General features: G+C 41.2%; 1 protein-coding gene across 2 annotated transcripts in view; it reads right to left on the bottom strand.

The window, feature by feature from the left end:
- Positions 1-13,888, bottom strand: part of Gcc2 (GRIP and coiled-coil domain containing 2) — a 42,330-nt gene extending 28,442 nt beyond the window's left edge. Inside the window, exons 1-6 of one of the 2 annotated variants that reach the window (XM_038343051.1) lie at positions 13,804-13,888; positions 13,499-13,552; positions 12,105-12,189; positions 10,829-10,896; positions 4,233-4,337; positions 268-2,712 (exon numbers count right to left, since the gene is read on the bottom strand). In XM_038343051.1, the coding sequence (XP_038198979.1) occupies positions 268-2,712; positions 4,233-4,337; positions 10,829-10,896; positions 12,105-12,189; positions 13,499-13,552; positions 13,804-13,809 (2,763 nt within the window). In that variant the 5' untranslated portion in view covers positions 13,810-13,888. Of the gene's footprint in view, positions 1-267; positions 2,713-4,232; positions 4,338-10,828; positions 10,897-12,104; positions 12,190-13,498; positions 13,553-13,803 lie in introns of those variants that run through there. The other variant, XM_038343052.1, reaches the window with a different exon arrangement.
- Positions 13,889-15,658: the final 1,770 nt, after the last annotated feature.

Raw genomic sequence — 15,658 nt, 5'->3', positions numbered from 1 at the left:
CAAAAGTTCTTTAAAAAGGAAAATACTGTCTGTGTCCTGAGGGCAATTCTGACATTTCGTAGATCAGTGTTCTGATCACTAGTCACATGTGACTGAGATACACTACATTAGAGGGCTTAAGTCATTTGCCAGAACTGTCACCTGAGATTAAATACTACAACTTTACTTCTGATTTCAGACTGTAAGAATGTTAATGCATATATTTTCTACAACCTGTGCCCAGAGCTAAGAATTTATTCAAATCAATAAGACTCAAAATAGTGGTACCTTCAGCAGTATCAACTCTGCTCTCACATCTTGCAGTTCGGATTCTCTTTGTTCAAGCAATAGCTTTAGGTTTTCGTGTTCTATTACAAGAGGCTTTTCATTATGGACTTCATTTTTGCTGTGTAATGTCTGAGATAATTCTTCAACTTGAGCTAGAAGACTCTGATTTTCAAGGCTCGTTTTTTCATTAGCATTCTTCATTTCTAAAAGATCAAGTTGCAGGGCCTCTTTTGTTGATGTGGCTTCTTCTAATTCTTTCCTTAAGAGAATTTTCTCCTGCTCAGAGTCTCTAAGCAAAGCCCTAAGTTTTTCACACTGAGCTGTACTCTCTTCTTGAAGGCACTTAATCTTTCCTTCTAATTCTAACACTCGCTCATCATATCCAGAGACCAAGTCATGTCTGTCTTCCCTTATTTTTGCTAAAGATTCACCCAGAGCTTGTAGAACTTTTACAATATCTTCCTCTTCATTCTCTTCTAAAATGTTTGGCCCCATTTGTTTAAGGTAGTCAGATAACTGAGTTTTGACAAATGACTTCTGAACCTGTTCATTTTCAAATACTTTATTTAAGTTATCTCGCTCTTCAACCATTAACTCGAGTTTCTCTTCTAGTGCAGCAACATGCTCTTTAATGGCAAAATCTTTTTGAGACTGAAGAGTTTCCAAATCTTGACTCAACTGAACTTTTTCAGAATGTAGTCTATTATTTTCCTCATAAAGAGACTTGATTTTAGATGACAAAGCTTCTTGGTCTTCAGTCATAGTTTTTATTTGAACAGTAATGCTTTGCTCATTTTGACTCTTTTCTCTTAATACTGCATCGAGTCTCCCCGCTAATTCATCTACTTTTTGTCTCAGCTCACTGTTGTGCTGGCTGGTTTGCTCTGCCTCTACCTTGAGTTCTATGGTCAATCTCTGTTCCTGTTCCCACTTCTCATGGAGATTATCTAGCTCTTCACGGCAAGTCTTCATTTTACTTACAAAATCATCTTTTTCTTCAGCAAGAAAACTTAGTTTTGCTTCTAATTCTTGTAACATGGCATCTTTTTGACCAAGACTGGCTAAGTACAAGCTATTGTCTGCCTTAAGGCTGTTTACGGTACTTTCAAGTTCAGGTACTAATTCTTGTTGAGATAATAATTTTTCATTTTCTCGTTGGAGGCGATTTACAGTTTCAAGCAGAGCATCCTTTTCATTAAAAGCCGTTCTCAGCTTCTGCTGAAGCTCATGAACATCAGATGCCTGCTGTTGCTTCATTGTTTCAAACTCTTGACTAATTTTTCCAGCAGATTCTCCGAGCTCTGTTTGTAAAATTTCCATCATCTCTCGCAAACTCTCATAATTTAGGATTGCTTCTTGCTTTTCGTGTTGTAGATTTTCACACTGTTCCTTAAGACCCTGTATTTCAAACATTAATGCTAATTTTTCTTTTTCTGAACCTGACATAAATGTCTCACTGAGATCAGAGACTTCCTTCTGATGGAGTTCCTGAAGACGCTGTATTTCTTTATTATGATGTTCCACAGCACAGCAAAGCTGTCTGTTTAAATCTTCTTGCTCACATTTTAATTTTTCTACTACATAGCCCTGTTCTTCTTTAGCCAGCAACAGTTCATTAATTTTAAACTCCAAGTCTTCTCGTTCATGGAAAAACTCATCTTTTATATGCTGGGCCTCCATTTCAAGTTTTAACTTGAGATTATTCATGTAAGTCACCTCATCTTTTAAGATACTATGTTGAGATTCCAGTTCTCTTAAAGACTCTTCCAATTGTCTGACTTTATCATATACTGTCTGTTCTGCAAGAGGATCTTCTTGTAAGGGCACAGAGCAATTTTGGTTCTCCTGGCTTGCATCTGAGGTGCCATCATTTACGCTTTCCGACTCTCGTTGGTGTTTCTCCTGACTGCTCTCATTCCCCTCACACTGCTGCACTCTGCTACCTTTTAGCTTATTTATTTCCGCTTCATGTTCTTTAGCTGATGCTTCCATTTGAGACATCAGCTCATTAACTTCTTCTTTGTGTGCAGCTCTCAGCTGCACAATCTCTTCTCGAAAAGTATTAATATCTTTTTGGTAGTGCCGAGTGTTCTCCTCAATTACGTTTTGGAGATGAATAATCTCTTGCTTCTTTTCGTCACTGGTGGCCTCTAACTGCTTTTGTAGACAGAAGATCTGTTCCTCAAATCCTGCTGTAAGGCTCTGAATCTCTTCCTGCAGTTGTTTAACAACATCTTCAGAGTCACTCTGAGATTTAAGCTGTTCTAAAAGCTCTAATTGTTTATTTACTGCTTCCTCCAGTTCTTTTTGTAAGCTGGCTTTGTCTTTAATGTGCTCTGAGTGTGCTGCTGTCAATTCATTCTTCAGACTTTCTATTTCATTTACATTGTTTCTATGTGACTGCTCAAACTCTTTGTGTGTATCTTCCAGTTTAGTTACCGAATCCTATTACAAAAAATAAGCACAAATAAGTCATCAAAGATTAAAGAAATCTCTGTCTTCATAAAAGAGTTAACTAGATGGGAAAAGAGATGAACAGAATATACCTAGAGAAATATGATACTGAGATTTCAGGAATTTTGTTTAGGGTTTGCTATACTTAAGTAGAACTACTATCATCAACATAAAATCTATTACTTAAAGTAATAACTAACAACTAGGAAACCTCTGTACTTGACTATCTTTTTAAAGGTAATACATTATGTAAGTTAAAAGGCTTCAATTTAAAGCTTCTGACCAGATTAATAAGAGACATTTTAAAGAAAATAAGTTTAAACTTTACAAACAAGAAAGTAAAAATGTGCTATTAAATATCCTAAAACTAAACAGATAATAGTATTTAGAGGTGTAAAAAACTCAAAATCTTGTGGATCTCTGAGTTCGAAGCCAGCCTGGTCTACAAGAGCTAGTTCCAGGACAGGCTCTAGAAACTACAGGGAAACCCTGTCTCGAAAAACCAAAACAAAAAAAAAACAAAAACAAAAACAAAAAAAAAACAAAACAAAAAAAACAAAAAAAAACCCCTCAAAATCTTAATTAAGACTTTTATTAAAGAAAGGCATGGCTATAAGAAAGATTAAATGGTGGAAAAAGTAAAATGTTAATCTATCTCTGTATAATTGCATGCTTTTAATGTTCTTAGCTGGACTGGGAATTGAATCCAGGGCCTCAACATACAGGCAAAACCTCTACTACTGGGCTATATCCCTACACCTCATTTCATTTTTTGACACAGGGTTTTTATTTTTGTTTGCTTGTTTTTCAGGACCGGGTTTCTCTGAAGCTTTGGAGCCTGTCCTTGAACTCCCTCTGTAGACCAGGTTGGCCTCTAACTCAGAGATCTGCTTGTCTCTGCCTCCAGAGTGCTGGGATTAAAGGTGTGCACCACTACCGCCTGGCCGCACAGGATCTTACAAAGCTGTTCAAGCCTTGAGCTCGTACTGTAGCCCAGAATGGCCTTAACTTGTGAACCTCATACCTTTTTAGCCTCTTGAGTAGCTGGAATTAAGGGCCTGTGCTTTCAGAGCTGATTCTTTCGTTTGTGATAAAGGGGTAAGATTGGATTAGATACACTTTAAAAACACTAACTTATTTATTGTGTGTCAGTGATGTGGGTGTGCACGTACCATGGCACGTGTGTGGAGGTTATAGATAACCTGCAGGAGTCAGTTCTCTTTCCACCATGTAGACTGAGGGGAGGTCACCAAGCTTGGAGGCAAGCAGCTCTATCTGCTGAGCCATCTTGCTGGCTCATTTTATTAGAGTCGATGCCTTGCTAGGTATCTCAGGAGGCACTTGACCTTGACTGACGTCTTGCCTAAGCCAAGTGCTGATGTGTGTCCCCATGCTAGGCTGGATTACATGCTTAAGATACCATTCAGCTGTAAAATTCATGAATATTCAGTTTAAGTTAACAAGAAACAAAAATAAAGACAAACAGAAAAACCTCACATTAAATATCTTACCTCAAGCTCTTGCTTCATTCTCATGTTTTCCTTTTTCAGACACAGAGACTGTTGTTCTGTCTCTGCTTTCTCCAGAAGAAGAGCATCCAGGCGCTCAGTGAGTACCTGATTTTGGAATGATACGATTTGTTTGCTTGAGGCTAAAAAAATAGTGTTTTGCTCTCTGTTCCCCCAGACCTAATCTAGTCTTAACCCCAGCTGTGCAGCTGAACACCTGTGGCGGCTTTCCCTGCCCCCCCTCCTGTGCATCCCACAGATTTTCCCCTTCTAACTTTCTTCCCCCCATTTGTTGCTCTGTCCCAGACCCCAACCCCAGCAAGCATCCCCTGATAACCCAGGGGAAGCTCCTCTCAGGGCAGCAAGTAGGCCAAGGACTGAGCTACACTGATCCTGCTTCTCCTGAGACTCCCCCTTCCCTAGTCTCATTCCCAGCTCTATAGCAGGAAACCTACTGAGGTTTCCCTTTCCTCTCTGATCCAAACCCAAAGAATCACAAAGACCTTCTCCTCCAACCTTCTTTTCCCAATTCATCCCAGTACCCTAGCCTCCAATACCAGCAGGCACTCCCTATGAACATACCCGCTAAGCAGGTCGGTAGCATTAACAGTAAAAAATGGCCATCCTACCCAAAAACACTCTATAGACTCAATGAAATCCCCATCAAAATCCCAAAACAATTCTTTACAGACCTCAAAAGAACAACACTCAACTTCATATGGAGAAATAATAAAAACAGGATAGTTAATACAATACTGAACAATAAAGGAACTGCTGGAGGCCTCACCATTCCTGATTTCACATAATATTACAAAGCTATAGTCATGAAAGCAGCATGGCATAAAAACAGACACACTGATCAATGGAATAGAATTGAAGATCCAGACATTAAGTCACATGCCTATGGTCACCTGGTTTTTGATAAAGAAGCCAGAAATACACACTGGAAAAAAAGAAAGCATTTCCAACAAATGGTGCTGGTCAAACTAGATGTCTGCATGTACAAGAATATAAATAGATCTACATCCACCACCCTGCACAAAACTCAAGTTCAAGTGGATGAAAGACCCCAACATAAAACCAGATACACTGAACCTGATAGAAGAGAAAGTGGGAAAGTCTTGAACCCACTGACACAGGAGACAACTTCCTGAGCAGAACACCAATAGCACAGGCACTGAGACCAACAATTAATAAATGGGACCTCATCGAAAAGCACCTGTAGGGCAAAGGACACATCAATAGGACAAAACAGCAGCCTACAGAATGGGAAAAGAGCTTCACCAACTGCACATCCAACTGATGACTAATATCCAAAATATATAAAGAACTCAAGAACCTAGAGATCAAGAAAACAAATAATCCAATTTAAAATGGGGTGTAGATCTAAACAGATCTCAATGGAGGAAGCTAAATGGCTGTGAAACACTTAAAGAAATATCCAACATCCTTAGCCATCAGGGAAATGCAAATCAAAAGGACTCTGAGAGTTCATGTTCCACCTGTGAGAATGGCTAAGATCAATAATGCAAGTGACAGCTCATGCTGGCGAGGATGTACAACAAGGGGGAACACTCTCCATTGCTGGTGGGAGCACAAACTTTCACAACCACCATGAAAATCAACATGGCAGTTCCTTAGAAAAGTAGGAACTGAGCTACCTCAAGACCCAGCTATACTCATCTTGGGCATATACCCAAAGAATGATCAATGATACCACAAGGATACTTATTCAACTATGTTCATTATAGCTTTATTCATAATACCTAGAAATTGGAAACTGAGATGTCCCTCAACCAAAGAATGGATAAGGAAAATGTGGTACATTTACATAATGGAGTATTAGTCAGCAGTTAAAAAAATGACATCATGAAATTTGCAGGCCAATAGATGGAACTAGAAAAAAAATCATCCTGAGATAACCTATTCAGAAAGAAAAATACGGTAAGTATTCACTTCTAAGTGTATATTAGCCATGGAGTAAATAAGAACCAAGCTAAAATCTGTAGACAAAGAAAGGTTAGGTAAAGAGAAGGCTCTAAGGAAAACAAATGGATCTCCCAGGTGGGGGGAATAGAATAGATTTTACAGGCAGACTGGGTGCAGGTAGGGACAGGAGCAGTCAGAAGCCCTATGGGAGTTGGGGGCTAGGTTAGAAGTGAGAGTTGGGGTGCGGTGTGTGTAGGGAGAGACAGTTGCAATTCCGGGGCATTTGGGGGATGGTGTGGAATCATAATGCAGAAGAAACTTCCTGGAATTTACGAAGGTGATCCTCATGAGGCCTCATAATGGGGATATGGAAGCTCAAGTGGCCATTTCTGGTAGCCAGGCGAGGTTTCCAGGGTGGGACTGGATTGTGTTCAACTGAATTGTCAGCCAAGGGGTCCCACGGAAATCTCCACACAATCTAGGTAGGCTATTGCTAAGGCAAAGGGTTGTTCTCTACAAACTGACAGTGGGCCCCACTGCTCATGACAAAACCCACACAACTCACTGAACATGGAGAAGTCAAGCTGGTGCCCACATAGAGCCTCCCTGCATCATGTTCTAGTCTTTCTGGTACAGGAAGGTACTCTGCAAGCTAGGGAAAGAGAAACCTGGACACCAACAAAGTCACAAAGCCTTTGACCTACAATCTGACCCCTACAAAATATGCTAGGGTGATGGTGGACAGAACTTGTGGGAGTAACTATCCGATGTCTGGTTTGACTTAAGGCCCACTCCACAAGCAGGAAACCACATCCAACACTTCTTAGGTAAGCAAGAACCAGAGATTAGATACCTAGGATAAAACCAAATACTACATTAAAAAAAAAATGGTTCCTAATGATATTCTGCTATACTTCACAGATCACTGCCTTATCCAGTCATCATCAAAGAGGCTTCCAGCAGCAGATGGGGACAGATACAGAGACCCAGAGGCAGACATTACGCAGAGAAAGAGTCTATCTAAATGGGAGGTTTCCGTTAAGTCCCTCCCCTCAGAGCTCAGGGAGTCCTGTGGAGGAGGCAGAAAGACTGGAAGAGCCGGAGGGGATGGAGGACACAAGGAGAACACAGTCCTCTGAATCGACTAGGCAAGGTGCATGAGCACACGGAGACTGAAGCAGTAAGCACAGCCTACATGGGTCCGCACCAGTCCTTTGAGGATATGTTATAGCTACTGGCTTAGAACTGTTATGGGACTCCTGACTCTGACCACAAGTGGGTCTCTGACTCTTGGGATTCCTTCCCTCCTGCTGGGTTGCTGTTTCCAACTATGAGAAGACTGCTTTTGCTTTCTCTTACTATATTTTTATTTTGTCGCATTTGGTTGTTACTTCTTGAAGCCTATTCTTTCCCAGTGAAAGAAAGGGAGTGGATCTAGAGGGGAGGGAGGGTGTGAGTGGGAACTAGGAGGAGTAGAGGGAGAGGAAATTATTGTATGAGAAAAGGATCTATTTTCAATAAATAATAATAAAATAATATAATAATAAAAATAAATAAAAACAACAACAAAAACGGAAACAAGCCTTGATCCTCTACTTGCATTCACACACACATACACACTACACATAATTTAAAAAATCTTTAAAAACATTGAGGATTACACTGCACATTGTGGTTCATACTCTAGATCAGTGGTTCTCAAACTTCCTAATGCTGGGACCCTTTAAAACAGTTCCTCACGTTGTAGTGACCCACAACCATAAAACTGTTTCTGTTGCTACTTCACAACTGTAATTTTGCTGTTATGAATCTTAATGTAAATATCTGATATGCAAGATATCTGATATTCAAACCCTCTGGAAGGGTCCTTCAACTTCCAAAGGGGCCGGGACCCACAGGTTGAAAACTATTGCTATCACGACACACCCCGTCTCAAACAAACAGGAGACTGGCCGGCGGTCTCAAGAGTGCACAGGTGAAAGAACAGGCAGGAAATAATCTTGTTTCTCCTTTTAAAAGACAGACCGACAACACAGGTACGATGGTGGAAGTCCTTAGTCCCAGCCCTTGCTATGCATATGCAGGTGGATTTCTGAGTTCGAGGCCAGCCTGATGTACAGAGTGAGTGCCAGGTCAGCCAAGGCTGCACAGAGAAACCCTGTCTTGAAAACCTCTTCAGACAGATTCATCTTCTTTAGAAAATCTGTGGTATGGCAAGTAAATGAAATGGAAACCAGATCAACAAGTCAAGTCAGTTCTTTTTTTTTTTTTTTTTTTTTTTTTTTTTTTTTAATTGGTTTTTCAAGACAGGGTTTCTCTGTAGCTTTGGAGCCTGTCCTGGAACTAGCTCTTGTAGACCAGGCTGACCTCGAATTCACAGAGATCCACCTGCCTCTGCCTCCCGAGTGCTGGAATGGATAAAATTCCTAGAAAAACACAGCTTTACCTACTCAAGAAACATTATGAAACAGAATACTGCTTATTTATGAAAACTGTAGAATAATGAAAATAGAAGGCATGAACATAAGGTGTTTTCAAAGAACAGAGAATTATCTCAGTTTCACATGAACTTGTCCAGCAAAAAGCAAAAAATAATTTCTAAGATAGTCTACAAAATCAGCATAATGCAAAACCAACTGAAGTAATTTACGGAAAGAGCAAATCAAAGATCCATTTTACTACAAATCCTTATGCTTCTCATCAGGATAACATCTACTTTGGAAACTTTGACAGGAATATCTCTTGAGTCAGGAGCTCAAGGCTGGCCTGGGCAAAAAGGTGAGCTCCCATTCAGCACACACCCTCCAATATATATAAGAAAAGGATTGTAATTGCCAAACATAAATTTGAACATTGTAATGGAAAAATAAAAGCTAAGTTATTTCTAGACAAAGCGAATCATAGCTTATAAAAGACCTAAGAAGTAAATATTTAAAAAAGAAAAGTCTTTTACAGATTTTATGAGCATTTAAAGAACAAACAAACCAACAGAACCTATAGGTAATTCGTAATTACTGAGAATCTCACAGAAATAGCTACATATAAGATTAATATGTAAAACAGTTCTATTCTAGATATTTGCAGCATGCATTTAAAAAACATAAATCAAGAGACCCAGCTTAACTCTGCCACTGATCCGCTCAGCCTTTCCTTCTAACCCATCTCCATTCCTTTGTGTCAGCTGCCAATCCCTAAACAAACTTTGTATCAGGGACCCCAGTGGCCACATTAGGCAATGAATCAGGTAGGAGTTTCTCATTATTTGTCCGGTCTTCCATTACCCTCTGTCAAGACTTAATTCTGAGGACTGTAGCAGTCTGCTTGCAGAAGCCCTGCCTATGACCCCAATTCCATTCACTGGGGACTCTACCTCTCAGTGGGGACCCAGGGTCCCACTAACTCTTTTATCTCCGTCTCTCCAGACACCTTTGTACTCTCTACCAGAGACACCAGAGCTACCACACTTACCTAGGATCCAAGGATGGCAACAGCAACCAAAGAATGGAACACTCACCCAACAAAGATAAGACCAGATATCAACACCAAGAAATATCTCAAACATCACTTGAATGAAATAATAAAAACAGTTCAAGATATTAAAGTAGAAACAGAATCACTAGAAGAAATCCCAAACTGAAATAAAACTGGAAATAAAAATTTTAAGATGTCAAGCAAAACCCTCAGAGTTAAGCCTTACTGGCATACAAAAGGAACTGTTGATCCAGTAAGGAAGTTTGACTAAGCAACCTAGCAAACAGGTGTGTAGCATAAGGAAGCAGTGCCGGCATTTACAGGATCACTGTCAAAGTCCGGTTTCAGAACTGCAACAGACCGAGAAGACAGCCAGAGCAATTCCTTGGGGGAGACAGAAGGCTTCCGGACGCAGGTGTGCCGTACGAATGTAAAGGGACACTGAAGCTATATCCTGGAGCAGCGGCAGGTCTGTGGTGACTGTGACGGGGGAGGAGAAAGGAAACAGGAAACAACTCTAAAGCTAAATGGTGCCAAATCTGGTGATGACACTGACCCACCAAGAAATGGGGATCTGGCAAGTTGAGATTACAAGTGAAATGTTTCAAGATTTCCCCCCACCCCGACACACACACGCACACTGCAGGCATCTGCAGGTATCTGGAAGGGCAGCTATTAAATCTGGATCAGTAGTCATTACTCAGTGGAATGGATCTATTTGCACATCACTGAAGTGTTACACGTGGCCAAGTTTCCTGAGGAGGTCAGAGCAGGAAGATATGGAAGTAATAAGCATAACGAAGGAGGGCTATTGACTTTTTGACTGAAATGAGTCGACAGCCCTCTCTACCCCTCTCCTTCATCATGAGTTAAAGAACTAAAAAGCTAAACCAAGGTCAACAAGGGAGTGAATGAACAAAAAGGAAGATGTTTCTAGCCGGCAGACAATCCTCAAGGAGTCTTCCCCTCCCTGCCCCTCTTGTGTTTTTTGTTTGTTTGTTTGTTTTGTTTCTTGCTACAGGGTTTTTCTATAGCTTTGGGGCCGGTCCTGGAGCCCCCTCTGTAGACCAGGCTGGCCTTGAACTCACAGAGATCCGCCAGCCTCTGCCTCCCGAGTGCTGGGACTAAACGCAATCCTCAAGGAACTTTTTATCTATTACTAGACATTTTCTATAAGCAATCAAAAACTGTTTTATTACCTTAATAATATCATCAGTTCCTCCATCAACAGGTTTTGATTTGAGTTCTTCAATTTCTTTGTCTAATTCTAAATGAAAAAAATTCAAAAATTAAGAAAATAATTACTACTAAACTGACAATGACATTCTAAGAAGGATCTCAAGCCTATAATTAGAATATATTTAACAAGTCAATACTTGGAGGATTATTAACTCTATCCAAATAACAGTATTGCTTTCTTCTTTTTTCTCTCTTAATATGAAAATGTTCATTTGGAAGAGTATGGTCTATTCTTTAGTGCACACGAACAATTTTGTTTCCTCTGAAACTGTATTCACTTCTTCCCCTCCTGTCTTTTCTTATTCATCCACATGTATGTGGGGGTCTTGCTATGTTGTCCAGGCAGGTCTTGAAATCCTGGGCTCAACTGATGATTCTGCCTTAGCCTCTGGAGGCAGGGACCAGGTATGTCCACTTTGATTAACTACCCTGATAATTTTTCAGCATGTCTAGACATTCTATTATGTTTGCTATTAATATTTTTTGTATAATATTAAGGCAAGAATTAAATCTCTCAAGCACGTATATTGATCTGAATATTTCATCGATACACCTCTAGTTCTGAAGCTTAGGTCATTTCCTCAAACAGCTCACTTTCTTGATTACAAACTGGTCCAATTTCGAAACATAAATCTGGTCTGCTCTGGTTAGAAAACAAACCTCGGCAGTTAAAGATTTTAAGTTAACGGGAATTCAAGTTACTAACTTGAATTCATACTAACAAATGAATCAGTCATACTAAAAAAAGGACACTAATATTTTTGCTTTCAGAATTAAAAAAAATAAAAGGCATCAGATAGGAAGTCAAGCAACTTCAGCAGATGCACACACTTCAAATTTCCACAAAAGTCTTGGGGGTTTACACTTCAACATTTCAACTGAAAAACATAGTTTCGAAGAATTTACAATTAATGTGAAGTAAAAAGGGTTTCATTTTACAATTAAGAAATAATCCTCTTGGGCTGGAGAGATGGCTCAGTGGTTAAGAGCACCGGATCCCCTTCCAGAGGTCCTGAGTTCAATTCCTGGCAGCCACACGTTGGCTCACAGTCATTTATAGTTAGAGCTAATGCCCTCTCTGGCGTGCAGGCATAAATAAATGCAGATGGAGCACTCATACATAAAATAAACAAATTAAAAAGATTATAACCCTCTCTCGCCTTATTTATTCAAAGGTAACTGTAAGGCAGGGCACATTGGTGTAATGAAAAAACTCTGTAATTTCAAACTCATTACCTGCGCACCTTGCTTTGGCTTTCTGTAGCAGCATCATTTGCTTCTTGGCAAACTTGATGAGATCTTCTCTTGCTAATGTTTCCAGCTGAAAGATACTGCTGTATTATCGACTTTTATAACCAATGCTCCCAGTATGTCCCCCAAAAGAAACCCACTGTCTGCCTAAAAACAAAACCACTCTCAACATTCAAGCCAATCATAATTTTAAAATTATCAACAACTTTAAGCAATCAGATGAATCAAAAAGCAAACAAAACCCAGCATAATTTTTTTTTTTTGAGACAGGGTTTCTCTGAGGCTTTAGAGCCAAGCCTGTCCTGGAACTAACTCTTGTAGACCACGCTGGCCTCAAACTCACAGAGATCCACCTACTTCTGCCTCCCGAGTGCTGGGTTTAAAGGCCTGCGCCACCACTGCCTGGCTAAAGTAATTTTTGTTGTTGTTGTTGTTGTTGTTTTTTGAGGCAGGGTTTCTCTGTGTTACTTTGGACCTGTCCTGGAACTAGTTCTTGTAGTTCTTGTAGACCACGCTGGCCTCAAACTCACAGAGATCCACCTACTTCTGCCTCCGAGTGCTGGGTTTAAAGGCGTGGGCCACTGCCACCCGGTGCAGCATAAAACTCTTAAAGATACCATTAAATTCTCCAAGTATCCAAGTGAGGGGTTGAACCTAAAAGGTTTTGGAGCTGTGACATTCATTCTGTTGCAAGCTGAAAAGCCATCCATGTGCACATGAAAACAAACCTAATTAGTCACACGTGGACTGCGTAACATTTAGGGTTTAACTAAAATATCAAAATATCAAGCTTTACTAATTCTGAAAATTACTTAATCCTTGTGCACTTAGTTTCCTCACCTGCAGAATGAGAATAACGAGGTAATTGTTTCAGGAAGCTTAAATGAAAGAATTGAAAGCTTAGGCAAATGCCTGGAACTCACTATGCAAACGATACATTTTGGCCAAGAAAACCACTGTCTTTCAGAATCATTGAACATTAAACATTGCACAGGGCTGGAAGAAGGACCTTATTCAATCATCGTTTGACTATGGAGCTGGAGCTAAGAGGATATAGCTTCTTGATTCTTCCCCTTATCTAATCCCCTCTTCATTGCGTCACTGTGTAAACTTTCATAACAGTCAATAACTAGTCAAATGTCTGAAATACAGCAGGATCTCTCAGCATAGCGCTAACAAAGAGCAGGAAGTAAACAAACTGCTTGCCCGTCAGGAAATTAAAAAAAGAAACAGGAAATCAATGGGTGATTATAAATTAAAATGGAAATCTCTGAAGAAATGTGACTTCTTTTAAAGAAATCCTTTTTCCCATGCCCAAGTTTTCCAATTCATTACCCTTCCGCGCTCCAGGGACCCTGGCAGTACAGGGCTCTCCTCACCTTGGATTTCCCGGTCCCGGAGGGTGCCGCAGCCACCCCATCTTGAACAGGATCCTGCAAAACAAAATCGTCACAAGAGTTCATCCCAATTCGAGAGCAACGCGCGGCCAAATGATCTTGGGGTGAGGAAGAGCCTCCTCGGGAGCAAGAACCAGGGGCCATCGCCATGGCAAGCGCCAGACCCGGCTCTACGCCGAGCGCAGCGGAGGGGGCCGAGCCGCCGAGCAGGGACAGATGCTGGCCGTGCCCTCCCACTAACTCGAGTGGCGCAGAAGACCAGCGGGGCGGCGCGACCCCACCATTACCTCCATCGCAGCCACAGAGACCCGCGGTCACCGCCACCTCCTCAGGAATCCTGGCTGCTGCAGTCTCCGACGCCGCCGAGTGAGGGGTCAAAGGTCGTGCTTCGGGCTACGCCTCCCCCGCGTCTCCAAGGCTACGTGGAGCGGCACTTCCGTTTCCTCCTTGCATCCGAGAGGAAGTTCCCAGTGCGCAGGTACACTGGACGGAGCGCAGCGAGAAGAGCCTCAGAGAACCGCTCTGGGCAGAGTGATGGGTTTGAGTACACGTGTTCGTTTATCAGTTTCCTATTTTTTTTTTTTGTTGATGTTGCTTTTTGAGACAGGGTTTCTCTTTTTAGCTTTGGAGCCTGTCCTGGAACTCGCTCTGTAGACCAGGCTAGACTCGAACTCACAGAGATCTGCCTGCTTCTGCTTCCCGAGTGCTGGGATTAACCGGCGGGGTGTTTCCTAAATTTTTAAGATGTGGTTTATAAGTTTAAGTATCCCAATTAGCAGGCATATGTGGAACAAATAGTTTATAGGGATGTAATTCTGTCAGTTGTTCAAAATTTGTTGGGCTGTGAATAGTAATTGGAAATAAATATCTGGATCCATTAATTTATCACAATTGCAAAATGTTGGCATGCTGACTCTTAAAAATTAACTTATTGGCTGAGATCATTCTTGTGCTTGTTAACATTGTCAATTTGAAAGGATCTAGAGTCATCTAGGAGATCAGTCTCTAGGCATGCTTTTGAATGACTAAATTAGATTCATTGAGAGAGGGAGACCCACAGTAAATGCCTATGAGTTGGAGTCCAAGGCTGCATAAAAAGGCGGAAGCAAATGGAGAAACAGCATTCATCTGAAAGAATTCATCAGGGCCATAGTGTGGGAAGTTAAGAGTGACCAGTGTTGACAGGCGCCTTCCCTTGTGATTCCTAATGAGAGCAGGCAGGGTACAGGGATCTATGGGTTCTGTCAGAGAGACCCACAGGCCTTCCCTTTCCTCGTGATTGCTCACAAGGGGATGAAGGCAGGATACGGGAGAAATTGCAGAGGTCTCTCCTGGGAAGGCAAAGAAGAGGTGGAAGATATTCTAATATAGATTTTTGTTGTTATACTAGAGAGTGGTCACAGGGCAGTGCTAGGCTGATGTAGGCCTTAAAGAGAAAGGGCCTGATAGTTTTCTATAGTTAAGCCCGGCCTAAACATAAACTAGAGGCTGGGACACGTGTCTCTAGTGGGGAGTATCAGTTACAGTGTTGTATTTTTGTAGGTAAGAAGGGTGTTCATCAGGTTTTTCAGGATGTCTACTTGCAGGTGTAGGACATAACTAATTACAAGTACAGGCCTTCAAGCAGTTTGGCCTTCATCCCGAGTCTAGCCAGAGAGAATCTCAACCTACACACGGGTGAAGGGAGATGTTTTTCTTGGCTTGATCCTCTTTGGTCATGGGTTCTGGAAGCCATATGGCATGATGTTACAAAATGTAAGGATGTCAGAGGTTTACCGTTTCCAAATCAAGTTTCCTCCCTGATAATACTCTTGAGGGGGTAAATACCATTGCCTCCCCTCAGTCCTCATTCTCAAGACACAGCACAGCAAGCAACTGGATTCCTTCTCTCTCGCATCTCTGAGCCATCATAAGCTTGTATTTTCTTCAGCTTTACAGCAGAATTAGTCAATTATCATTTGTTATTTACACTCAACGAGAAGCTGGTTCCAGAGGTGCGATTATTCCCATAGACCCAAGCATTTTTGTCTCAAAGTCTCCTCCCAAGCTCCCTGTCTTGCATCACACTGGTTTCCCTACAAGAGCTAGTTCTAGGACACGCTCCAAAGCTACAGAGAAACCTGGTCTCGAACAAAAACCAAA

The sequence above is a fragment of the Arvicola amphibius genome, chromosome 9 (genome assembly GCF_903992535.2).
Source record: "Arvicola amphibius chromosome 9, mArvAmp1.2, whole genome shotgun sequence".
Lineage (NCBI taxonomy): Eukaryota > Metazoa > Chordata > Mammalia > Rodentia > Cricetidae > Arvicola > Arvicola amphibius.
Note: the sequence above shows the minus strand (reverse complement) of the source record. Positions and strands in the feature narration are given on the sequence as shown.